The 24948-nt window shown below is 57.2% G+C and overlaps 2 protein-coding genes across 3 annotated transcripts in view; one reads left to right on the forward strand and one right to left on the reverse strand.

The window, feature by feature from the left end:
- MCRIP2 (MAPK regulated corepressor interacting protein 2) overlaps window positions 1-3422 on the forward strand; it is a 3638-nt gene extending 216 nt beyond the window's left edge. The window contains exons 2-5 of the mRNA XM_039732044.1: window positions 57-138; window positions 1710-1837; window positions 2052-2153; window positions 2986-3422. Of these exons, the coding sequence (XP_039587978.1) occupies window positions 57-138; window positions 1710-1837; window positions 2052-2153; window positions 2986-3056 (383 nt within the window). The 3' untranslated portion in view covers window positions 3057-3422. The remainder of the gene's footprint in view (window positions 1-56; window positions 139-1709; window positions 1838-2051; window positions 2154-2985) is intronic.
- A 636-nt stretch (window positions 3423-4058) lies between these two features.
- Window positions 4059-24948, reverse strand: part of ABCA3 (ATP binding cassette subfamily A member 3) — a 32234-nt gene continuing 11344 nt past the window's right edge. For both annotated transcript variants that reach the window (XM_039732024.1, XM_039732025.1), the window contains exons 6-31: window positions 24659-24918; window positions 23861-23977; window positions 23221-23341; window positions 22221-22394; window positions 21428-21609; window positions 20127-20273; window positions 19674-19803; window positions 18775-18929; window positions 17874-18029; window positions 17368-17578; window positions 16939-17089; window positions 15895-15993; window positions 15543-15735; window positions 14405-14708; window positions 13637-13910; window positions 12490-12694; window positions 11818-12037; window positions 11420-11578; window positions 10793-10965; window positions 10378-10512; window positions 10050-10244; window positions 8926-9113; window positions 8600-8770; window positions 8019-8206; window positions 7839-7912; window positions 4059-6650 (exon numbers count right to left, since the gene is read on the reverse strand). In XM_039732024.1, coding sequence (XP_039587958.1) covers window positions 6519-6650; window positions 7839-7912; window positions 8019-8206; window positions 8600-8770; window positions 8926-9113; window positions 10050-10244; window positions 10378-10512; window positions 10793-10965; window positions 11420-11578; window positions 11818-12037; window positions 12490-12694; window positions 13637-13910; window positions 14405-14708; window positions 15543-15735; window positions 15895-15993; window positions 16939-17089; window positions 17368-17578; window positions 17874-18029; window positions 18775-18929; window positions 19674-19803; window positions 20127-20273; window positions 21428-21609; window positions 22221-22394; window positions 23221-23341; window positions 23861-23977; window positions 24659-24918 — 4514 coding nt within the window. In that variant the 3' untranslated portion in view covers window positions 4059-6518. The remainder of the gene's footprint in view (window positions 6651-7838; window positions 7913-8018; window positions 8207-8599; window positions 8771-8925; window positions 9114-10049; window positions 10245-10377; window positions 10513-10792; window positions 10966-11419; window positions 11579-11817; window positions 12038-12489; window positions 12695-13636; window positions 13911-14404; window positions 14709-15542; window positions 15736-15894; window positions 15994-16938; window positions 17090-17367; window positions 17579-17873; window positions 18030-18774; window positions 18930-19673; window positions 19804-20126; window positions 20274-21427; window positions 21610-22220; window positions 22395-23220; window positions 23342-23860; window positions 23978-24658; window positions 24919-24948) is intronic.

Below are 24948 nucleotides of genomic sequence, written 5' to 3' on the forward strand. Positions count from 1 at the left end.
GGGGCGCGGGGCTCCGCGCCGCCCCCGCCGCCCCTGACGCCCCGCGCTCCCCGCAGGTCCCACGCAGCAGGCGGTGGAGAGCAGCAAGCTGGGCGAGCTGCGGGGGCGACCCCAGCCCGGGCAGTGGCCCCCCGCCAGGTGAGCCCCGCGCCGCCTTGACCTTGGGAGGGGAGCGGCGCTGGGGCGGCCGGGCGTGACCTTGGGAAGGCGAACGGGACGGCTGGGCCGCCCGGCGGGACGCGGGACGGGGAGCCGGGGTCTCCGCTCGGTGCCGCTCGCCCCGGGGGTCTCGGCGGTGCTTGTGGCCGCACGCGTCCCGCGGAGCTCTGTGCACGCGTGCCGTGGGCCGCCCCGCGTGGGGACACCCCGGAGGGGCTGCCCCTCCTCCTTCCCGCGGGCCACCCCCAAAAATCGTGGGGAGTGGGAGCGGTGGGGTCACGCCAAGGAGGGAGCGCGGGGGGGTCCCGGCGCGGGGCAGAGCCGGGCCGGGCTTGCCCGGCCCCTCCGCGGACGGCCCCGATTGCACGAACCGGGCGGCGGGGCCAGCGCCGGTCCCGCCCGCCTTGGCCGCGCCGCGGGGGCCGCGGAGCCCGCGCCCAGCCGGTGTTCCCCTCTGCCCCAAAAGCCGGGGTGACACTTTGTGGTGAATTCCAGTGTCCCGCAGCAATACCTGGAGCTGCTGGCGGGGTGCTGTGGGGTATTCCAGTGGCTGGGAGGTGGTGATGGGATCCCTAGGGAGACCCTTTCCCGACTGGAGGGCTGGAGTCACAGCACACCCAGGCAGGGTAGTGGGACCCCACTGGTTCTGCACGTCCTCTCCAGCTCCCCCCTACCCACCCAGTTCCTCTCCTTCCCAGGATCCCCGGAATTCACTGGAGTGGCTTCTGCCATACTTGCCCTCCTCCTGCCTGCCCAGTGCCCCTGGCTGTGGGGGCTTGAGGGTCACTGCCCTCCCCAGCCTCTGCCTGCAGATCTGCAGAAGCTGCCTGCTCCCAATCTTTCCTGCCCTCCAAACCCACTCCTAGGGCCCCTTAGACTTTGCCCCGTGAGGAACGTGGCTGTTGCAAACGTGTCCTGCCCTAGAGCTGGGCAGAAAAGCCGAAATACTGGAGTTTGCATTGAACATGCTCCCAGGTCTCATCCTAAGTCTTGCCTTTGGCTCTGGTGGGTGTTGCTGCATCCAGTCAGGGTGTGGTTGAAGTGCCCCTCACTGGAGGGGATCCCAGCTCCAAGGAAGCCTGAACTGCTCCCACTTTTCAGAGTGTAACATCCCAGTCCTGGGGCACCTGGTGTGCCCCATGCTGGGGCCAGAGCTGTTCCAGTGAACCTGGGTGCTTGATGTGCAGAGGATGGCGCATCCCCTGTCCAGTACCTGACTGGATTTCACTTCCATTTCCTGATATTCCTGCAATTTTGGTGGCAGATTCTTTATCTTTGGGACTGCACTTGGTGCTAGATTGGAGGATGGGTGGGAGATGGGCAGCTGGTGCTTTTCCCCAGGACCTCCCCTTGCACCCCTCCTGTCCCTGGGGGCTGGGTCCCTTTCCATCCCAGTTCCTTGGGGACGGGGCTAAGTGACTGCAGCTGTGGGTGAGTGTGTGCACCATGGGGCAGCCCAGGACAACTGAACTGCCCCAGTTCTTGCTGGGGTGAGCAGAGCTGCCTGTGCCCTCACACCGTCCCCCCTCCTTCCTTCCCTCTCTCCTCAGCCCAGCGCAGAAACTCGTCTTCAACAGAGTGAATGGCAAGAGGCCCCCACTGCTGCTGCAGCAGATCTCAGCCCCTGAAGAATGTTACACCCTGGCCCACGAGGAGAATGTCCGCTTTGTCTATGAAGGTGAGGGCAGAGGGTCCCTGGGGCAGCACCCAGGGGAGCTGGAGCAGATGGAGCCCTTCCCCAGCACCTACACCGTGCTGGGGACATCGGTGGCAGGCAAGGAGTCCTCAGCCTGGGGATTTGCCCTCCTTTGCTCCACCTCCTGCTCCTGTCCAGCAGCCCCCCACCCTGGGAGCCCTGTCCCAAACCCACCAGTGCTCGTTCCTCCTCCCAGCCTGGCAGCAGGTAGAGCAGCAGCTGGACGGCAGCCGGAGCGGGGAGAGCGCCTGCGGCCCCGTGCAGTACGTGGAGAAAACCCCCAACCCCGGACTCCAAAGTAAGTGGGCAGTGCTTGTGGCACTTTGGGGTGCATCAGGCTCGGGGTGCAGTGAGTGGCTGTGGGCTCGGCCTGCACCTGAACAGGGCTGTGGTGGAAGGAGGAGGAGGATTCCAGTGCTGGATGTGCCAGAGGGGCTGGTTGGGTCTGTCCTGATGGTGCTGAGGTCACTCTGGGCGTGCTGGGGGGAGACAGCTGTCCCCAGGTGCTGTGGTGGGGATGTCCCACTGCATCCCTTGGATGGTCCACTGTGCTGCTGACTCCTCTGGGCTTCAGGCCTTCTCCTGCCATCAAGGGGTTCAGCATCATGCTGGAGAGAGAGGAGCTGCCCGTGGGAATCTGCTTTTCCTGGGGCCAGCAGGACCCATTGGGCTTGGGGACAACACTTGTCTGGTGGCACCTGGAGTCAGCAGCCTGCAGGCTCTCACAGCAGCTGAGAGCTCCCCAAGGAAGAGAATGTCCCTGTAGACCCAGTCTGGCCTTTTGAGGACATGGCACAAGGATGGAGGAGACTTGGGGGTGTCATTAGATTGGAGATCAGGGAAAGGTTCTTCCCCCATAGCGTGGTGGGGCATTGAGCATGCACCCAGGGAATGGGCACAGCCCTGAGGCTGCCAGAGCTCCAGGAGCTTTTGGACAAAGCTGTCAGGCCCAGGGGGGGATTGTTGGGGTGTCTGCATGGCCAGGAGCTGGACTGGATGATCCCTGTGGGTCCCTTCCAGCTCAGGATATTCTGTGATTCCATGGTTATTTTTTCTGGGGTTTGGAAGGGAGCACCCCGAGCTCTGCTCCTGCTCCAGCTGGTCCCCTCTCTCCCTTCCTTCTTTTACAGACTTTGTTCCAATCGACCTGGAGGAGTGGTGGGCACAGCAATTTCTGGCCAAAATCGAGAACGGCTCATAAAAGGGAAGAAAAGGTGGTTTTTTTACAAGAGAAACGAAGCTGCGAGCACCTGCTGACAGCCCAGCATCAGTGGCGTTTTTGAACCACGTTTTTAAGAGGCCCAAAGTGGAGAGAGCCAGCCCCGAGGCACCGGACCACAGCCATGCCCGGCCCCGCGCCCTCCCCGTGCCCGGCACAGGAGCAGCGTGCAGCCCCAGCCAGGATTCCTTAAGTGCCAGTTCTCGGACTGCTGCAGCTCCTGCAGCCTCCAGCTCCAGGGACACTGCGGTGCCACGCTGGGGACGAGGGAGCCGCTCCCCCTGCAGCCACGGGAGGACAGGGGGTTGCTGTAGCAGGACCGCCCGACAATAAAGCGCTGAAACTGCCCGTGGAGATGCGCTCGTGGGACGGGGATGAGGGAAGCGGGGCCTGCAGCATCCTGTCCCCTGGAGAGGGGATGCTCCCAGCTGACTCGTGGCTCAGTGGGAACCTGGTTTCTGTGGATTCAAGGGCTTGGAGCTTCTCTTCCTTGCAGCTGCGTCCTTGCTCCAATGCTGCCTCATCTCCCGGGGCTCAGCCAGGGGCTGGTGCTGTCTTAGGTGATTTTGGGATTGGGGGCGTGGGGCATATGGGCATCTGCAAGGGGGGCTGAGCACTCTGGCTGTGCTCCAGAGCTGGGCTGCAGCATGGAGCTGGGCAAAGCTGCAGGAATGGGAGTGCCAGGGCCAGCTGCCCACTGCCATGGAGGCCAAAAGGCTCAAGGTCTCCCCCTCACCTGTGCTTGTTTGGAAGGGCTGAGAGAGGTTAGTTGTGGCTGCCTGAGGTAAAAAGAATAGGGACCCCAACTTCTGGTTCTGCAAAAAAAACTCCTCAGCTGATGGGCTTTTCCAAGCCACACTGACCTTTTCTAGTTCTGGTTTTGTAGGACACCCCCCTATCCCCATGTCCTTCTCCCCAAGCAGAGAGCAGGAGGCCAGCACAGGCTGAATAGTCTGAATCCAAAGGAGGCCAGGAAACACCCACTGGAAAAAAAAATCATCTTTATTATTCCTATGGTGGGAATAACAACCACACTGCAGCCAGGGGGGAGTAGAAGCTGCCCAGGAGCTGTGTTGCTTCTCCCAGCTGGGAGGCCAGAGCAGTGCCAGCAGCAGCTGTGCCCTGGCACCTGCCCACGGAGCACTCCTGGTCCTGCTCCCTGCCCCAGGCGGGCACACCTGGCACTGTGGCTGTGACTGAAATCAGGAGCAGCACCACGCACAGCCCGCAGTGCCTGCCTCTGACAGGCAGGGTGGTACAGCCCCCTGGGACAGGGAAGTGCTGCTTCCAGAACACTTCCTTCACTTAGGCCAGGGTGGTCCCGAAGTGATGGAGGGCTGGGGCCATGGACTCTCCCAGCAGCTCTGCCATGGCATCGGGGGCAGTGTGGGGTTACCCTGCCTCCGTGTCCCCACCCAGCACCAAGCCTTGCAGGGGGCACCAGAGCCAACAGGACATGGACTGTCGCTGCTGTGCTCAGGCCACTGCCAGCCTGTGGCAATTTTGCATCTCACCCCCTGAAACCTCCACATTCCCAGGAAAAGCCTGTGAGGATCTACTACATCCTGCTGTACTTCCCTTTCCAGAAAACACTTACTGGGAGTTTCAAGCACTTCAGCTACCCTCCCAGAAAAAAGCATCCTCCCTTTTTCTTCCCTCCCTGGGAAAGTCACTGCTGCTGTGATTGCCCCCTGCATGGTGCCCTGGCAGTGGCTGGTTCTGCTGCCCACCAGGATGCTCCCAGGGTGCAATCCCTCCCTGCCAGCAACTCCAAAGGACTCCAAGGTGTCTAAGCAGGCCATTCACCTGCTGGCTGCTGACTAATAAAAACACACATCTTTAAGATCCAGGGAAATTCTTAGTAACATGATGCACCATTGTTCTGAACAACAACATTAGGCAAAGGGAGAAATGGAACAGGAATAATGAGTCAGTCACAAGGAAAAAAATGAAAACCCAACCCAAAAATACAACCCAACCCCTGACAATGCAATCACTGGGAGGGAATCAGCCCCCCTTGCCATAAATATTAATTATGTGCAATTGTGTGTAGTACTATAGTGCAAATAGCTCTGCATTGATCATGGGGCAGCTCCCAAGGGGCTGCCCCAGGTGACACAGGGACTAGTTAAGGACAGACAAGAATCAACACAGATTTCCAACAAACAAACAAACAAAAAAAAACCCCAACCCAGCCACTGGAAAACTCCCAAAAGGAGTTGCCTCCTCCAACTGGGTCCAGGCAAAACTGGGCAATGCTGGTGCCCAGCAGTGTCCTGGAGCCAGGCAGGGGCAGGACAGGGCCTTTGCTCCCTGCCTGCTGCTGGCACAGCCTGGTGAGGGGCAGAGGGGATGAGGAGGGGAATGCAGGACAGATATGGTCAGGTTGGAGCTGTGTGGGGTGTAAAGAGGTGAGCTCAGCAGGACACGGGCACAGCGAGGGCATCGCTGGCTTCAAACTGGTCCTGTGGCTGCACTGCACAGTGTGGGGCAGTGCTGCTGGCAGAACGCCTGCATGGGCACAACACTGAGGCCAGCAGCATCCCTGGGCACCCTGTGACACTTCATATCCATCCTACAGAGCACAGCCGAGGCCCTGCAGCACCTCTCACTCAACCCACAGCATCCCCAGGGACCTCGTGGCACCTCTCACCCGTCCCTGCAGTGCCCTGGGCGCCCCTCACTGCCTCCAGCTCTGGCTCCCCAGCCGTGCCCATCACGTGCTGCTCCTGGGGCTGAGCTCTGGGCATTGCTCCACTGCTACCTCTCACCCAGTGCCAGCTCCTGGCACCACAGCTCCCCTTGCACAGCTGGGGCCAGAGCCAGCTCCTCGGGCCAGGCTTGGCAAGCAGGCAGGAGGAGACAGTTTTCCCTAGCACTTAAAGGAGACAGAGCCTCCTCTTTCCCATGCCAGGCAGGTGCCAGACAGGAGCTGAGCTGTCCCCCCTGGACACAAAGTGCTCCCAGGGACAATCCCAGCACATCCTGCTGCCCCAAGGACGGTTTGGATCTGAGCTATGTGACAGCCTCCTGCTAAACCACGAGCAACCACCAAACAAGACAGGGACATGCGGGCGAGGAGCACGGGGCAGCATCTGCTGGGTGTGAGCGATGGGCAGGGAAGAGGGGAGCAGAGGGGATCCTGCCCCTCCTCTGCCAGCCCAAGTGCAACGCCCCTCTCCACCCATCCACCTCTCCTGGCTTTTTGGGTGGATTTTTTTTGCTGTGTGGATGGAAGAAGGTTGGAGAGTGGCAGTGTCACATGCACACACACACGCACACCGCACCGCTGTGCTGGCAGCAGCAGGAGGCTGCCATCCTCTCACCCCTCCTGGAAAGGTTTACATTGATACAGTATTTAAGACACTCCGATATATAAATTACTGTCTCTATATATACTATGTATAGGCTGAGGGCCAGTCCGTGACCAAGGGCACTGGGGGCTCATTTCCCTCTGTCCTCTGTGTAGTGCTGGAAGCGAGTGAAGCTCATGAAGACCTGCTCCAGGGAGATCTGGCTCACCGAGTAGTCCTCCAAGCGATACTTCTCTTTGGCTTTCTCCAGGGCCCCAAAGACCTGCAAGGGAGGGCAGGGACATGAGGCAGCGTGGCTGGGTTGGGGGGACTCCTGGGACCACAGGGGAGCCCCGGGCCCTGACAGGGAACACCTGCTGTGACAGGGAAAGCAGAGAAAGCTTTTTTTGCCAAGGAGACCCAGGAAAATGACACCTTCCCTGGCAGGAGAGCAGGAGGAAGCCAGGAGTATCTGACACCATTTAAAAACATATGCTATGGATATGATTGTTTTACACATTTATAAGTGATAAATGCATACATATATACAAATACATACATATATATATATATGTGTGTATATATGTATTTATATATATATATGCACACACATCTGGGTTTGAATTCCTGCCCAAGGTTTCTGCTAACACTATATATAAAAATATTTATATAATATAGAAATAACACTTAGGATACTATATACACTATACATAACTATCTGTATCTGCATACACATCATTTTTATATTGACCTACATATAATATACATATTTATAAACTCACTCTCTTCTAGTTTTTATATAATCCTATACATAATTCTAATATAATCTGTATACTATGTACTCTCTCTATATCTACTCTACAGACTATATTGCATACTTGATATATATACTCCAGAGTATATATGTATAGAGTATTACCAATACCCTACTGAGTATACGTGTTGTACATATACAATATGCAGTATATGATATACACTACATCCAGTGCATGCAATATACATATATATATAAAAATATATATATATACTCAGATACTGCATATGAAAACTATCTATATATTTTGAATATCTCTATAGTATACATGTATTTACATACAGATAATGTACATATAGACAGTATATACAGAGAGATATACTAGGAATACTCTATACACAACTCTGTATACTGTATGCAGAGGGTTACATACTGTATCTGTACTGTGGGTTTTTATCGGTGTCCCTGGGCTAGGACCCCTCAGGATCAGTGGCTGGGGAAAGCCACTGCCCACAGCCCCGGTGGGGCCACACTGCAGCACTGCCAGGGGGTTCCTGGGGCTGAGGGGCAGCAGCAGGGAGGTGTCAGCACGGGGAAGTCGTGCCCACCCATGCCACATTCCCACAGCGTAACGCAGCGCGGGGAGGATGCACCACCGAAAGCAAAGCACCAAGAGCATGGGAAGGGGCAGGAGAAGGGTTCCCAGTGCCCCCCTACCTGTGCCCAGCTGAGGTTCTTGTTGGTTAAGTGGTAATGCACCATGCCCTGGTGCTCGTGCTTCAGGACACTGCCTGGGGAATCGAGCAGGGAGAGGCTCTGTGTTAGGGAAGGTGCTCAAGTTCACACCCAGCACCCTGCCCCTGCTCCGGGGGCAACCACTCCAGCAGCTCACGGTACCTGGGAAAGTCTTCTCCACGAAGGCCTTGAAGGCCTGCAGCTCACCCTCCTCCTCACTCCGGGTTTTGGCCAGCAAGGTGTATCCACTACCAAACTTGCTTTTGAGGTGCTGGGGGCTGCCCAGGCACTTGAACTGCCCGTTCACCATGATGGCCAATCGTGTGCACAACGCCTCGCACTCCTCCATGCTGCAGGAAGGAGAGGACTCATTCAGAGAATCCCAGGATGGTTTGGGTTGGAAGGAACCTTAAAGCTCATCTCGTTCCACCCCCTGCCATGGGCAGGGACACCTTCCACTAGAACAGGCTTCTCCAAACCCAGTCCAGCATGCCCCCAGAGATGGGGCAGCCACGGCTTCTCTGGGCATGTAAGAACCAGGACACAAGCAGAAGCTTCTGGGAAGCAGCTGGAGGTGTGTTCCCTTCTCTCTGGATTCTTTGAGGAGGGAGATTTGGGTAAAGCCAGCCACTGGCTGCAGGTGGTGCATGCCCACCCACCAGGCCCTGGAGGTGTGTCCCATCCCTTGGATCCCACCACTCTCCCTGATCTCTCATGCCAAACCCTGCCCAGCCAACTGTCACCTGTGGGAGGTGAAGATGATGGATTTGCCACACTCTCGTGTCCGTGTCACTGCGTCCCAGAGCAAGCGCCGGGCCACGGGGTCCATGCCAGTGGAGGGCTCATCCAGGAAGATCACAGGGGGGCCACCAATGAGGGCAATGCCAGCACTCAGCTTCCGCTTGTTCCCACCACTGCAGAGCAATCACAGAACCATCAATGACCTGCGAGATCACCAAGTTCAACCTTCAGCTGAAAACGGGAGCGAGGAACGGCGCCAGAGAGCCAACACGAGCCCAGGGAGCACCAGGCAAGGGGAGAGACAGCGCTCTGCCCACGCTGCTCTCACCTGTAGGTCCTGACGAGCTTGTCGGCGTGCGGCTCCAGGAGCAGCCCGCGCAGCATGTTCTCCACGCAGCTGCCGATGTAGCGCTCGGGGATGCCGCGCAGCCGCGCGTACATGCTCAGCGTCTCGCGCCCCGTCATGTGCTCCAGGAGGGCGTCGAACTGCGGGCAGTACCCGATGCGCTGCTGCACCTGCGGCCGGGAGGAGCACACCGCAGTCAGCCCACGGGCTGGTCTCTGAGCCGGGGGTGCCTGCGCACCCACAGGCCTTGCTGCTCCTCTCTGAGGTTTGCCCAGTGATGGCAGCTCTGAAACCATGGGTGGAATCAGAGGGCAATGCCCCCTGGAGCAGCTGGGCTGACAGGGACGGACAGATGTGTCTCTGGACAGCAACTGGGTGGGCTCACAATGCCTCTGCCAAGCTGGTTCCTCACTGTGAGGGAACCATTCTGGGGTTCCCAGGCTCTCAGGAGAAGGAAAGAGCTGGAGGGCTTGTATGTCCCCCATGTCCTGCTCACTTCCAGGGACAAGAGCATGAGAGAAGGCAGTTTCAGGGAAGGAAGCAATTTGGGGCATGCTCTCAAGGAATTTTCTTCATGTCTGACCTTGTCTGGGATCCCTATTCACTTAAGAGTTGGACTTGATGGTCCTTGTGGTCCCTTCCAAATCGGAATAATCTGTGAAATCTGGGACAGTGGTAGAGGAAGGACTGGACAAAAAGCCTAACCCCTGGCCATCTCTTCCTCTTCCAAAGGAAGTGGGAAATTCCCAGCAAGGAGACCCCTAGTAGAGGTCTGGAAAGGTTTGATACACTCATTTTAGAGACCATCCTCTAAATATTTTCCACATTTCCAACTATGGAGGTAAAACCCTTTGATGAAGAGTTTGCTACCCTCATCAGGTTTGGCCTCCATTTGTATCACATCTGTAATCCCAGTGGAGAGGAGACTGCTTCCACACGGCCAGAAAACAGAGAGCTGACCCAGCCAAGGACACGATGTCCCTGGGATATTGTCTCTGCATCTGGAACTTCAACCATGTCCTCCTGGGGGCACCTGCAAGGTGGCTCAGCCCAGCCAAACACAGGATGGTCTGCAATACCACCCTCACCCCTGCAGCCTTGGGTACCTTTTTGATGTTGGCCAGAATGCTGTGGCCATCCACGAAGGCGTCCCCCGATGTGATGCTCTCGTCACCCGTCAGCATCTTGAAGGTGGTGGTTTTGCCCGCTCCGTTGAAGCCAAGGAGACCAAAGCATTCCCCTTTGCTGACAGCCAAGGAGATCCTGTCCACTGCCAGCAGGGACTCCCGGCTGTCGTAGACCTGGAGGAGACCACACACGAGCCACATGTCACTGCCCGATGGCCGATGGCATGGCAAGGCAGGCGGCGGCGTTGCCAGCCCCGAGAGGACACGGCTCAGATGGCAGCAGGATGCTCAGCTCATCTCGCCTCACCTTGGTGAGCTCCTTGATGACCAGAGGGCTGCTGAGAGACGACAGCAGTTCTGGTGGCGACTCCAAAACCTTCTTCCTCTCATCTGCCACGTCCCTGTCCTCTGGCAGCACAGACACCCTGTTCAGCAGGGCCACCTGAACACAGGGGGGAGACACACGCTGTGTCACCTGGCTGCTGGGGGATGAATGGGTTCCTCCAGTGTGCCCAACCCTAAAAGGATCCATCCCTTCCATCAACTACCTCTGGAGATGCCTCACTCCCTTTGCCAATCCATATACTTAACAGGATTGGCTCCTCCAAGCTCCAGGGATGCTCCCTGGGAAGATGATTTAGGTGATGAGGGCCTGTCTCCAGCTCACAGGGCTCCTGGGCTGGGTTTGGAGGGCACAGCTCCCTCCCACGTGCTTCACTCACCCATTTCCGCCGCCTGCAGATGCCACAGACCAGAGTTCTCAGTCTCCAGAGAAGGTTTGTCTCAATCAGGAAGAGGAGGAAGAGGAAGGAGAAACCCTGGATGGCCAAGGAGGTCAGGTACCGCCCAATCCCAGGGGTCTCCCAGGAAAAGTAGTTCATCTGATAACTGATATCTGAGGAAAGATGGAACAAAATCAACTCCAGGATCAACCCACACTTTGGGGAGGGGCAGATAAACTCCAGAGGAAGCTGTGAACCCAAAGCTTTGCCAGGCTTATCTTCATCCCACACTGGCTCCCTGCCCACAGCTCTTTCCAATGCTTCCCACAGGAGGATATGGGTCTGGAGGGGATCTGGCAGAAGATGCCCAGTGGAGGAAGGCAGAGGACTCCAATCTTGGGATTGGGACTTCTTTACTCTTCTGTGAATCTTCCCCTAGCCCACATTTTTCCTCCAAATCATGAGTAAGGTGATCCAGTTAAGGAACTTTTTCCTATGTATGTCCTAATATGCTGCCCAGGTTTTGCTCTAAAATGGTACCTGCAGCTACTGCCCAGTTCCACCATGCACCCCACACAACCCCCCAGTGATGCTGTGGGGGGTGGCCAGGTGAGGACAGAGACTCACTGAAGGCCTTGCAGATGAAGATGGCTTCAACAGAGGAGGTGCAGAACTGAATGAACTCGTAGTTCTGGTAGAAGTCACTGATGCACTGGCCCAAGCAGTAATTGGGTAAGACCAGAAAAACTTTATCCAGGGTTTTGGAGAGGTCCACCAAGCCCAGCTCTGAAAGAGAACAGATGGATCAATGAATTACAGACTGCCAGTTTGCGCAAAAAACCCTGACACCTGAAGAACCCTGAAGTTTAGAGGGAAACCAAACATATTTTGTCACATTTAATGGGTGAGAATGGAGTGTTGTAGTGTTTTATGGCTATTGTGGGACCAGCCCTGGGGTGAGAGAGCCTCCTGGGGGCTGGACCTTGTTGGTGATGGCTGGGCAGGTACAGAGGGCAGTGACCCACCTGGGATGCTCATGATGGTGACGGCGAGGAAGGTGGCGGTGCCGGAGAGGATGTTGAAGATGGTCAGACGGGTGTAGGCTGTGGCTGCCACTGAGAAGAAGAAGCTGAGGAGGTACATGAGGGGGATGATGGCCCAGCCATAAAGGAGGAAGATCAGCATCACATCAACAAGGTGGCTGTCTTGGGTGAAGGCTTGCACGTTGAAGGCTTGGAATATCACCTGGGGCACAGCAACGTGGGGAGAAGGCACATTTGGCTTGACCTCAGGCGATGTCTCCTTGTCCCAGTGGCCCAGGGTAATATCAGCACTGCACTGACCCAGACAGCCCCTCATGGATGGGTCCTACCAGCAGCCCATGGCTGTCCCCAGGGGAGGCCCTTTCTGCAGACCAGGATGCAGAAGGGCAGATCTGGGGAATTGCTCTCAGAGATCCCATGGATTTAACATTTTCTAGTCCCAACAGCTAAGTGTTCAGCTGCCAGAGGACATTGCCCCAGCTGGCTGGCCATGGTCCAGCTCCCAGCAGGACCAAGGGACAGCTTTCTTGCTGTTCTTTCTACACAGACATTGACAGTGGCCTTGTCCTCCTCCCTGCACCCACACACTCCAGAGGAGCAGCACTCAGCACTCCTACCAACAACAAAGGCACTGGGGTGCCAGGAGTGACTCACCAACATGAGAGCACAAGGGATGAGGAAGTTGATGATGTCCCAGAGCAGGGCAGAAAGCCAGAAGTTGACCACGTAAACGCCGCTGACGAACTGGACGTGCTTGGCCTTGATGGCGCGCTCGCTGACCAGCAGCAGCGCGAAGGTGCTGGCCAGCGAGGCCATGCCATAGAGCAGGTTGATAGCAATGGCAAACCCAGTCTGGCCTCTGTGGGGACAGGGGGACAAACCAATGTTGAGGCTACACAGCCACAACACAGAATTATAGAATAGTCTGTTAGATGGGACCCACAGGGATCATCCAGCCCAGCTCCTGGCCCTGCACAGACACCCCAACAATCCCACCCTGGGCATCCCTGAGAGTGTTGTCCAAATGCTTCTGGAGCTCTGGCAGCCTCGGGGCCATGCACATTCCCTGGGGAGCCTGGACAGTGCCCCAGCACACTGTGAGGGAAGAACCTTTTCTTAATTTCCAGCCTAACCCTCCCCTGACACAGCTCCAGCCATTCCTTCGGGTCCTGTCTCTGATCACAGAGAGCAGAGATCTGCACCTGCCCTTCTGCTGCCACTCTTGAGAAAGCTGTGGCCAGCACACCCACACTGGGCTTCCTTAAGAGGCTACTCCTTGCCAACATGCTGAAGAAACACTCAAGTGAACTGTGGCCAGCACACCCACACTGGGCTTAAGAGGCTACTCCTTGCCAACATGCTGAAGAAACACTCAAGGGAGACAATCATCCCCCAGGCACAGCCCACCCTGCACACCACAGACCTCCATGCTGCCTTGGTGAGGTCCCAGACATGGCCCCTCTGCCCTAGGCGAGGTTCAGAGGCCCTGGATGTGGGGTTTTGTGAAGAGCATGGCCACACAGCCTCCCCTACTATGAGCACCTGGGAAAAACTAACCCCAGCCAGTATCTTGAGGGGAAGAGCCAACCCCTGAGATGTGCACGGGGTGACGTGGCTGCCAGGCTCAGCAGGAAAGTCATCTCCACAACTTTGCTCCCCTGACCTCCTGAGTGCAATCACAGCTACATTTGGGTTGGAGAAGCTCCAGCCTGGCTTCTTCACTGACCCAGCACAACCAAGCCAACCTGCACCCACGGGAGCCCCAGCAGGAAAGCGAGTCCTGTGCCATCACCACACGTACTCCATGAGCTGGTCCTTGGCCTTCTCGGTGATGTTGCGGGGCTGGGGGTAGTTGGTGACGGTGATGGAGGCGTTGGGGCCTGCCAGCACCCTGAGGACGGCGTTGTCAGCCAGCATGAGGGCGGTGGCCGGGGAGTGGTAGGCCTGGTTGTTGAAGAGCGCCGTGACCAGCGTGCGGTTCCCCGCGCCCTCGAAGGAGGCAGCTGCAATGTAGTGCTCGTTGAAGGCCCCTCCTTCCTCGGAGGCTCGGGAGATGAGGTACTCCTCCAGCCCACCTGCCAAACACCACCGCTGTTACCGGCGGGCTCCATCACACCACTGCTAACTGAGGCCAACTGGAAAAGACCCCAAGCAGACTCAGCCCTGGTGGCCCACCCTAGTCCTGATCACAGAAACACAGATCCATAGAATCTCCTGCGTTGGAAAGGACCCACAAAGATCATCGAGTCCAACTTCTGGCCCTGCATAGGGCATGGTGGCAACAATGCCACCATGTGCCTGAGAGCGTTGTCCAAAGCTCCTTGAGCTCTGGGAGCACTGGGGCCGTGACCATTCCCTGGGGAGCCTGTTCCAGTGGCCACAAACATGGGGTTATGGAGAAGACAGCTCTGCTCAGGTGAGGAGAGGTCCTGCCAATGATGTGACACTCCCACGTAGGAAAGAAAAGCATCAGAGAGGCCGCAGCTGGGACCTAAACCACCCACACCAGTGGACCCTTGGACATCCCACCAGGTACCACCTGCTCCAGGGGTGCTCCCTGAGCCCTCACCCAGCACCTCCAGTGGTGACTGACGCTGGGCATCCAGCAGCTCTGAGTACTGCTCCGCCAGCCTCTGCGGCAGCCCCGCGGCACCCGACACCGAGAAAGGCACGATGGTCTGGCCGTAGGGCTCCAGCGTCAGCCGCAGCTGGGACGAGTCCCGCGGGCCCGGGAAGGTCTTGGCCACGATGAGGGCAAAGGCAGTGAAGATCAGAGGCACGAGGAACTGCGCTGCCACCATCTTCCAGTTGCGCCAGCTGTACATGGCCCGCTTCATGAACATGGCGTAGAACTGCTGGCAGCACAGGTAGAACTGCGAGGGGAGAGGCCGGGTCATGGCGAGCCCTGCCAGCTGTGGACACGTCACCCCAGGCAGCTGATGTGGAAGATGACCCCAAACCACCGCCATCCTTTATGCACCTGCCAGCCCGCAGCAGAGCCTGCTCTCCAGCTAAGCCTATAAAGGGATTAGCAGGGCAGCTGCCCAGCTCCAGCTCATCCAGCTCCATGGCTTCTGAACAAGTCACAGACACTTTGAGATCTCAGGTGTTAAAAGCAGCTTTGGCCATGACCTTTACCTTCCTCCACCTCCCAACAGCTGAGGCTCCCAAACAGGATTACTGCAGGGCAGGTGTCAGCCAGAGCAACCGGGTGAGCACCTGCAAGTGCCCAGCCCAGCCCCTGCAAACACCTTCTGTGCTTTTCAAGCCCAGCAACATCCTCCTCCCCCTCTGCCTCTGAGATGTGCCCTTGAGAAGACAAGAGATATTGATCACAGGCGCTGAGGCAGCGGGGCATGAAGGGCTGCCAGGGAACTGGAACACAAGCCCAGCGAGGGAAGGAAGATGGATTTTCTCATCTTCCTTCTGGAAAACCCCAGTGATGGAAAAACAGCAGGTGGAAAACCACATTAGATCACCTTGAAGAGCAACTTGGATCCCAAGATTAACATGAAGACTAACCATACCAACCCTAAAAATCATTTGTCCTAACAACGCAGATTCCAACTTGAACTTTCAATTCGATGTTCTAAACCACATGCAACAAGAGCAACCCTGGGGGAGGCTCCACCTGGTAACCCTACTTCAAGCCCCTCCCTTCACATGTCCTGTCCCTGCTCCTGCTGCACCGACCCCCCAGCACTCACCCCGGTGTTGAGCTTGATGCTGGAGCAGTCCTCGGTAATGAGCGCGCCGCTGTCGTCCGTCATGTCCGTCATGCCACTCAGGCTGCTGGAGTCATCCATGGCCCAGTCGTTGGAGCGTCTCTCATGCTGGTACTGCAGAGCAGGCAGCTGGATGGCCTGGATATCCATGCTGGAGTCCACAAGCTTCCCAACCCTGTGCCAAAGGGAAAGCAGGTCATGAAACAGATCCAGGCACGATACAGCTGTTCTGAGCTGGGGAAGCCAAAGCCAAGAGACCAAAGCCAACAAGAGTCCCAGAGAGCTGTGCTGGACATCACCAAAGCACACGGGCACTGGTCACCCCTTCACCCACCTGAGGAACACCTCCTCCATGGTGGTGACCGAGGCGCCGTAGCTGGCGATGCCCAGCTCCTCCCGCCTCTGCTCCAGCTCCGTGAACAGGGCCTCAAACCTGAGCGGAGAAGGGAGACGTCAGACACCGACACTCGTGGGAGGGGGCACTCAGGGGTAAAGACCCTTTGGGCATCAGTCTTGCAGCTGGCTGGAGTCTTGCATCCAACCCCAGGGTGACCTGTGGTATTGAGTACACCCCTGTCCCCAAGGGCAGATTCAAGGGCAGAAACCGGCTGTTTGTTCTTGCCTCAGCTATCACAGAATCATGGAAACACAAAGGGGTTTGAGTTTGGAATGGACCTTACCAACCATCTCATCCCACCCCCTACCATGGGCAGGGACACCTTCCACCATCCCAGGGTGCTCCAAATCATATCCAGCCTGGCCTTGGGCACTGCCAGGGATCCAGGGGCAGCCACACCTTCTCAGGGCACCCTGTGCCAGGGCCTGCCCACCCTCACAGGGAACAATTCCTTCCCAATATCCCATCCATCCCTACCCTCTGGCAGTGGGAAGCCATTCCCCTTTTCCCAAGTCTGTCCCCAGCTCTCCTGGAGCCCCTTTAGGCCCTGCAAGGGGCTCTGAGCTCTCTCTGGAGCCTCCTCTTCTCCAGGTGAGCATCCTCAGCTCTCCCAGCCTGGGTCCAAAACAGAGGGGTTCCAGTCCTTGGAGCACCTCTGTGGCCTCCCTGGACTTGTTCCAGGAGCTCCACATCCTCCTGCTGGTGCCTCCAGACCAGGAGGGAGCACTGCAGGACGGGTCTCACGAGAACAGAGCAGGAGACAATCAGCTCCCCTGACCTCCTGGGTCCATAGATCTGATTTCAGAGACAGAACATCCTGCCTCGTGTGTGCCACCCTCAGCACTACAGGAGGAACTGAATCCCATTTTCCATGAGCAATGCTGATGCAGGGAGCAGCTCCCCTTTCCAGCAAGCCTGTGAGGCAGTGTGTGGAGACAAGGGGACCCCGCAGGGAGGGGCAGCAGAGGACAATGCCATTACCTGTGTGTGCTCTCCTTGGGCAGGATGAAGGACAGCTCTGCCCCAGCATTGCTCTCCATAGTGGCGTTGGGCACGTACTGGCAGATGAGGCGGGAGATCTCCCCCAGGTTGCAGTAGGGCTCCTTCACCATCACCATGTGATATCCTGCCCCTGGGGGGAGCCACAAGAGAAGGGAGAGGAGGGTCAATCCCAGCCCAGCCCAGCCCGGGCAGGGGGCTGGAACAGAGAGGGATGCACAAGCACCGCTTTGCACCAGACACGACGCAAGAGCAAATGTGGGGATGGGCCCCAGGAGAGGCTGAACAGCAGGAAGGGGAGCAACCAGCCACCAGGCAAGGAGCAATGGATCCCCTCCCTGCTCTCTGTACCCCTCCTGCTCCTCCCTGGCAAGGAGAAGACACGGAGCACAGGCTGCTCTGCTCCTGTACCGTATTTGCGCTTGAGGAAGAGCGAGGAGCCGCAGCACTGCAGCTCGCCCTTGGCCATGATGGCTATGCGGTCCCCCAGCAGGTCTGCCTCGTCCATGAAGTGAGTGGTCAGCAGGATGGTTCTGTTGCTCCTCTGCTGCTGCAGAAGATCCCACGTGGCTCTGCGGGAGGCTGGGTCCATCCCTGACGTCGGCTCATCCAGCATCACCACCTGCACTCAGGAGATGGGAGCAGGTCAGAAAGGGCTGGGGCAGGCCCAGCAGCACAGGAGGGGACAACCTCAGGACCCAGGAGGAGCCTTGGCCTCACAGCAATGATCTTGGGGAGCAGCTACAGCAGAGAGACAGCAGAGCCTCAGGGCATGACCCTCAGAGTGCCAGTGTTCCTGCCCGCTCCCCACTGTCCTTGCTTCTCCCACTGGCTCATTGCAGATGAGGAACAGCCTCAGAGCCACGCCAAGGACCAGCACTGGCCCCAGTGCGAGGTGAGGCAGCAAAGCCACCTGCCTTGGAGTCCCCGATGAGGGCGATGCCGATGGACAGCTTGCGCTTCATGCCCCCGGAGAGAGCCTTGGTCAGGGAGCGGCGCTTGTCCTCCAGGCTGAGGATCCTCAGGATGTGGTTGATCTCCTCAGGACACTTGGAGGCTGGGTATCCCTTCAGCTGCCAGACAGGGGAAGGGAGGGATGAGCCCACCTGCAGGGCTGCCAAACCCCACCACACTCCCTGCTCCACACACAGACAGGAAAGTGGGGAAGCAGGAACGGACTCCTGCCTGTGCCTGCAGGAGCTGGCACAGCTGGTGGGGGTGTTCCATGGAGTTGTGCTGTCTGAGACCCTCCACTCCTCCACCAGCCTGCAGATGAGGTGGGAAGAGGATGCAAGGGCTGTTCTGCTTATGGAATCACAGAATAGTTCCGGTTGGAAGGGTCCTTTATGATCATTTAGGCCAACTGCCCTGCCGTGAGCAGGGACACCTTCCACTAGCCCAGGGTGCTCCAAGCCCCGTGCAACCTGGCCTTGGACACTTCCAGGGATCCAGGGGCAGCCACAGCTTCTCTGCATAACCTGTGCCAGGGCCTCAGCACCCTCACAGGGAAGAATTTCTTCTGTATATCCCACTTAACCCTGCCCTCTCTCAGTGTGAAACCATTCCCCATTGTCTTGTCATTCCAGGCCCTCGTCCAAAATCCCCTCTCCTGGAACCCCTGTAGTCACTGCAAGAGGCTCCAAGGTCACCCTGGAGCCAGGTGAACACCCCCAGCTCTCCCAGCCTGACTACAGAAAAGAGGTGCTCCACCCTCTGACCATTTTTGGACCCACTTGAATATATCTCACCACACTTCCCCACCTCCAGGAGCCCAGGAGCCTCCCCCAGGGCTGTCCCCTTGCTCAGTGCCAGGCTCACCCCTGCATAGAAGTGGAGGTGCTCTTCCACTGTCATGTTGTCGAAGAGGACGTCGTGCTGGGGACACAGCCCCAGGCTGCGGCGGATCAGGACCATGTCCTGGGAGATCTCGTAGCCGTTGATGTAGGCCTGCCCGCCCGTCGGGGAGTGCAGACCTGTGGGAGAGGAACACAGCTGCTCAGGGTGACCGCCGTGGCAAAGAGCCACTGGAAATGTGGAGGGTCCTGATGAGCATCTCCCCCAAAACCAGCTTTTGCCAAAAAACAGAGCAAGTCTGTCTCGTGCTCAGGCTGGGGTACAACAGCTTCCTCCTGTCTGCAGGATGGGCTGCAGGGCACCCACAGGTGGGAACTGGGCCAACAGTGCAGAAAGGAGAGGAACAGGCAGGTCAAACATGGCTCTGAGCTGTGCAGAGAGCCAGGCAGGGCCAGGGCAGAGTTCCAGGAAGGTCCCGTGAGCCCCCTGAGCTGCCAGGAGCAGCTCAGAGCAATAGAGAACAGAAGAGGACCATCAAAGGTCACTGTGCCCATCGTGCCAAAATAGGCATCCTGGAGCCCAGCAGATCAAGAATGACAAATACCAGTTCCACCTTATCTGTGTTATCATGGCAAAGTCTACAGAGAGCAATCCTACAGCAGGTCCAGTCTCTTCTCACAGCTCTCGAGAACAAAACCTGTCTGTCATTTCACCCACTGTCTGATCCCACTCTTGTGGAGGGTTGAGCAGGGATCCCCCATGCTCCTTCCATCTCCCTCTCACTACTCTGGCACTCCTAGCCAATGGCTTGGGAAACTGAAGGTGCTCCAAGGAAGATCAAAAACCCCTCCCTGCCCTCAGAGGCAGGGTCTGGCTCTTCTTCGAGGGTAAAGCCACCAGTTCCTGCAGCAGAAGACTCCTACCTGTGAGCATGGACAGAGTGGTGGTCTTCCCAGCACCGTTGTGTCCCAACAGGACAGTGATCTGCCCTTCATACATGTTCACTGTCAAGTCCTTCACTGCCTCTTTTGTCTTGTTTCCCACTCTGAAGACCTGTGGAGATCAAGTCCATGAGTTGGTGCTGCACACAGGCAAGTGCCTCAGCCCCACCCAGCAGGCAAAGCCTGGGATGCTCACAGGGTGTTACCAGGAGACAACAGGTCTAATTCAGGTTAAACTCAGATGTCAGCAAGTTAAATACTAATGTCACTGCCCCTCTAAGGATGCAGCACTTCATCCCACCACAAATGCAGCCAGCTCTGGGGAAGAGCCATACCCAGCCCCAGGGCAGCACAGGATACAGAAGCTGCCTGCAGGCAACAGATTTTACAAAACAAACATTATGGTGTGTTTGTGCCCTGCTGGGCAGTCAGTACCTTGGACAGGTGCTTTATTTTGATGCCTGACACGAGGTCAGCTGGTTCCTCCTCAATGTACTGACTCTTCAGGGCTTTCTCAGGATCCTCCTCCTCCTCCTTCTCTTTCCCCACAACAGTCCTGGGCCGCCCACACCAGTACGAAGGCTGAAGGAGGAAGGAAGAGACAGAAATCAGGCACAGCCAGAGCCCATCTCTTCATCCCACCCTTGGCCACCCTCCTCCTCCCACAGACACCTCCCTAGGATCTCCCAGACCGCTCTCCTTGGCCTGGGAATTACCAACCAGAACATCTTCAGCAGGCAGGGCTGACACAATGGAACAGCTCCTCCTGCCCTCCTGCCTTCCCCCATCTCTCCCTTACAGCACGACTGCCTGTGATTACACAGCAGCTTTTCCCCATCTTCATCTCCATGGAAAAAATTCCACTGAGAAATAAAATCACTCAGGCAGAATCATCCTGCCCAGGAGAGCCCATGGATGATCACCCCCTCCAAAACCCCTGAGAAACACTAAATACAGCCTGGGGTGCAGCTGCTGCAGTTACAGCCCCTTTGACATGGCTCTCTAGGAATGAAACTGAGTGTTTGGGACCTTAAATCCCAGCGGGAATTCAATAACTCCTGGATGCAAAATCAGTTTTTGTCAATGGCTGCATCTCTGTTTCCCTGGTCTGACTGCAAGAGGGAGTGAGATGCTGGAGTGAAACCACTCTGGGATGAGGAATTTGGAATGGAGAAGGAAAAGCCTCTCTATCAAATAACAAAGGATCCATCTCCAGTATCCAAACAGAACATATTATCTCTGCAGCCATGTAGCTGCAGTGTCCTTAGCAGCTGCAGCTGCTGGGGGTGACGCCAAGCGTTTGTCCTGGCAGAGCGAGGGTGGCTCAGCTGATGCAGTGACAGCTGTCACCCAGCCCTGGCACATGGCGGCTGGCAGTGGGACACAGGTCACCCATGCCCACCTGCAGGGCAGTGCTCAGGGGTGTCAAATTGCTGGATCTGGTTGCTCCCACCTGGGGTTTCTCTCCAATGACTTTGCTTGGGCCTGGAGACATTTAGGAACACCCTGCATGCCAGGAAGTGCTGGGAGAGAGCTTTAAAGCCAAGACAACCTTCATCCACATTAAAAATCTACAGGTGCATCAGCCTTTAGGGAGGACATACTGCAGGCCCTGTGATTTTGGAGGCCAGATGGTGCCACCCTTGTCCATCAGACTGGCCTACTGCACAGCACAGAAGTGGTGACTGTCCCACGTGATGCTCCTCAAGCCCAGGGAGGGTGTAAGCAGTGCTCACCGTGAGGAAGAAGTACCAGGGCTGTGGCACACCGTACTCCCCAGGGAACACGGCCTCCACGTACCAGGCCACCAGGCCATACAGCACCGAGTCAAGGAGCAGCATCCCCAGCACCTGGGCCAAGGTGAAGTTGTCATCCACGCTGACAGGCTTCATGAGGTCCCTCCACTGGATGCCAGTCCCTGCAAGGCACACGGGACACTGCTACCTCTGCATCCCCAGGAGGACCATCTTCTCAGGACTGGCAGAGAGCAGCCCCTCTGCCAGCTAACTGCTCCCTAACCAGGAGCACCTGCACAGCTCTATGATCCTCTGCAGATGGAGGGAAAAGAGGCACTGACCCCTCGAGGCTCCCCACCCCACCATGCTCCTTCCATGGAATTCTCTGCCACTGCCTGGGAAGAAACAATTCCTTCTCCAGCATCACCCCCCCAATCACTCCAGCCACTGAGCTGCTGCCATGCCTAGTAAATGCATGGCTCTGCATGGAACCAACAAGAAACTCTTTTAAATTAAAGACATTAAAGATATATACTGTGAAGGAGGAAATGCAATGGTTCCCATCCATTAGAACAGAATTCCTTTGGTAATTACAGTGAGGATGGCACTTTGCACAGCCCAGGGGCACAGGCACAACTTCGGAGAGCCCTGGTAAGGGAGCAATCAGCTCTAGTAAGAAGGAAATTGCTTCTTCTCTCCAATGTCCCTCCACCAAGCCAGTCCCACCCCACCACCAAATCAGGCTGACAGGAAGAGGATGCTCCTGTCCCCAGGAGCAGATGGCCCTGCTCACCTTTCCCTTCAAACATGCCGATGAGTTGCGCCCCCATGGCCATGGCCACGTTGGAGATGAGGCAGGATGCCAGCTTCTGGCTGTGGGACATCAGGTCGTAGCGGGGCGAGATGAAGAAGTAGGGGATGTAGGAGAAGAAGTAGAGGAAGCCTCCAGCAGCAGCTGCGACGTTTGCTGCCAGCACAGGGAAAAACAAGAGGGGAAAAGTCAGGGTGGTGCCACCCAGCACTCCTCACCAGCTTCCCAGCCAGGGATGTTCCAGACTTGTGCACAAAGCATGATTATATGGGGGCAGGACAAGGACATGCCCACATCCCACAGCAAGGCAGGAGCCTGACCCCAACCCCATGGTGGGCAGCTGCAGAAGCCTCCTGCCTGCCCCAGAGCAGAATCTGGGGCCAAGCCAGCCAGATGAGGCCCTAAGACACGAGCTGGTCATAGTACCAGGGAATGGTCTGGGTTGGAAGGGAATAGTGGAAGGTGTCCTTCCCACCCCCTGCCATGGGAAGGACACCTTCCACTATTCCAGTTTGCTCCAAACCCCATCCAACCTGGTCTTGAACACTGCCAGGGATCCAGGGGCAGCCACAGCTGCTCTGGGCACCCTGTGCCAGGGCCTGTCCACCCTCTCAGGGAACAATTCCTGCCCAATATCCCATCCAGCCCTGCCCTCTGGCAGTGGGAGCCATTCCCTGTGTCCTGTCCCTCCATCCCTTGTCCCCAGTCCCTCTGCAGCTCTCCTGGAGCCCCTTTAGGCCCTGGCAGGGGCTCTGAGGTGTCCCTGGAGCCTTCTCCTCTCCAGGTGAGTACACCCAGCTCTCCCAGCCTGGCTCCAGAGCAGAGGGGTTCCAGCCCTTGGACCTGCTCTGGTTTGAGAAGCAAAAGTACCCACATCCCTTTCTACACACTGTGTGGAAAATGCAGCCAAAAATGGGAAGAAATGCCCCCTGCACAAGTCAAAGTGGTCAGTAACAAAAGGAGGCAGCGCAGGGGGACTCACCTCGTGAGAAGAAGGTGCTCACCATGAAGTTGAAGGAGATGGAGGAGATGGAGAAGATGGCCAGGAAGGTGAACACCAGGGTGGGGTCACTGTTGGTGAGCACCGCTCCCTGTTCGCTCACCTGCCAATAAAATCTTGTGAAGCCCAGAGCTGCTGGAGCCAGCCGTGGCTTTAGCAGAACAGACCTGATGTTCTCCAAGTGCTGGAGACAAACTCAGATGGGTGAGGACACCCAGAAACTCTAAGACCAGTCCAGAGGGAGGAAGTACAGATCGCCCTCGTGTAATGCAGGGTCTAAGGGGCAGGGGACACCCTGGCCAACACCCAGACAGCCCCCTCCTGCTTCCCCTGCTGTGGGCACATGTGGAGGGGAGAGCTCAAGGCCCTCCAGATGCTGGGGGAGCAGGGTGGTCCTGCTCTGCATGCAGTGTCCCTGGAGCTCCAATCCCCATCTCCCTCTGGGGAGAATCACTCCTGCCATGGATGCAACTGTGGGGCAGCACTGCCCATTTCAGTCTGGGAAACCCAGACTCCAGTTTTGGAGGAGCTCTGGGACACCAGGACAGTCCCATGGCAGAATGGCCCTGCTATCTTTCTCCTTTGCCAGCACAGAGTTTGTGGCCTGGGGACAGACGCTCACCTTGACACAGAAGAGCACGGTGACGAAGAACACGGACACCAGGAGGAAGAGGAAGAACATGAGGAACCAGGCGCTCCAGTGCAACCAGTTGCTGAGGCCCATCATGTGCATGTACTCCTGTGAGAGTTCACAGTGTCACCCACAGCTGCACACACACTGCCCGGGCACAGCCAGGGCAAGGCACAGGTGGCTTTGCCTCGTGGCACAAGCAGAGGTGGCAGCCCTGGTACCACCAGAATGGTCCTGCTCAGCCACCAGCATGGCATGGTGTCCTCCACCTCCCCAAACAAGGGCTGCCACCACTGCAGGAGTTCCCAGAGAGCTGAGCTGAGCCCAAACCCAGAGCAGAGTGCCAGTGGTGCTACCAGGGCCACCCAGCACAGGGCATGACAGCCAACACCTGGAGGAAGCCAAGCCCTGCTGTTGTAACCATGTGGCTGAGCTCCAGCCGCCCCCACAGCACACACACAACGGGTCTCTACATGCAAAAGGCAAAAACCTTCCTTCAAACAGGCTGAACTCTTGCATCCACAAACTCTGGAACCCAGACATGTTGCCCTCTCTCCCAGCCCAGGAGAAACACCATCCCTGTGGTCCAGCACCCCGGGTTGCACTGCAAGGAGAGCCCAGCCTCCCCATGGCAGCAGGATTAGCAACATTCTTCCCTAGAGCTTGCTAATCCGCTGCCAGCCCCCGCTCCTGCTCACTGGCTCTACACCCAGCAGGGATTTTGTTCCTATCTAAAGTCATCATCCAGGGGAAAGCTGCAGAGGGAGGGGAGCACATCCCAGCTCTCACCTTCAGCTTCTTCTCCTTCTCATGAACAACGGCACGGACGATGTTGAGCGAGGTGTAGGTGAAGCTGAGCATGAGCAGCAGGGGCAGCTGGTTCTGGATGGCCAGGAGGAAGAGGTCGTTGACATAGGCAGGGAAGGGGAAGCGCTGCACCACCACGGTGATGTTCTCCAGCAGGCTGGCAGAGCTGGCACCAGCATGGTACTGGATGATGGCCCTGTCCACTGCATGCTGCACTGCCAGGAATCCTTCCCGGAGATAACCTGCACAGCAAGAACCACACCGGGAATAGA

Source organism: Passer montanus, unplaced genomic scaffold (genome assembly GCF_014805655.1).
Source record: "Passer montanus isolate IOZ18808 unplaced genomic scaffold, ASM1480565v1 scaffold8, whole genome shotgun sequence".
NCBI lineage: Eukaryota > Metazoa > Chordata > Aves > Passeriformes > Passeridae > Passer > Passer montanus.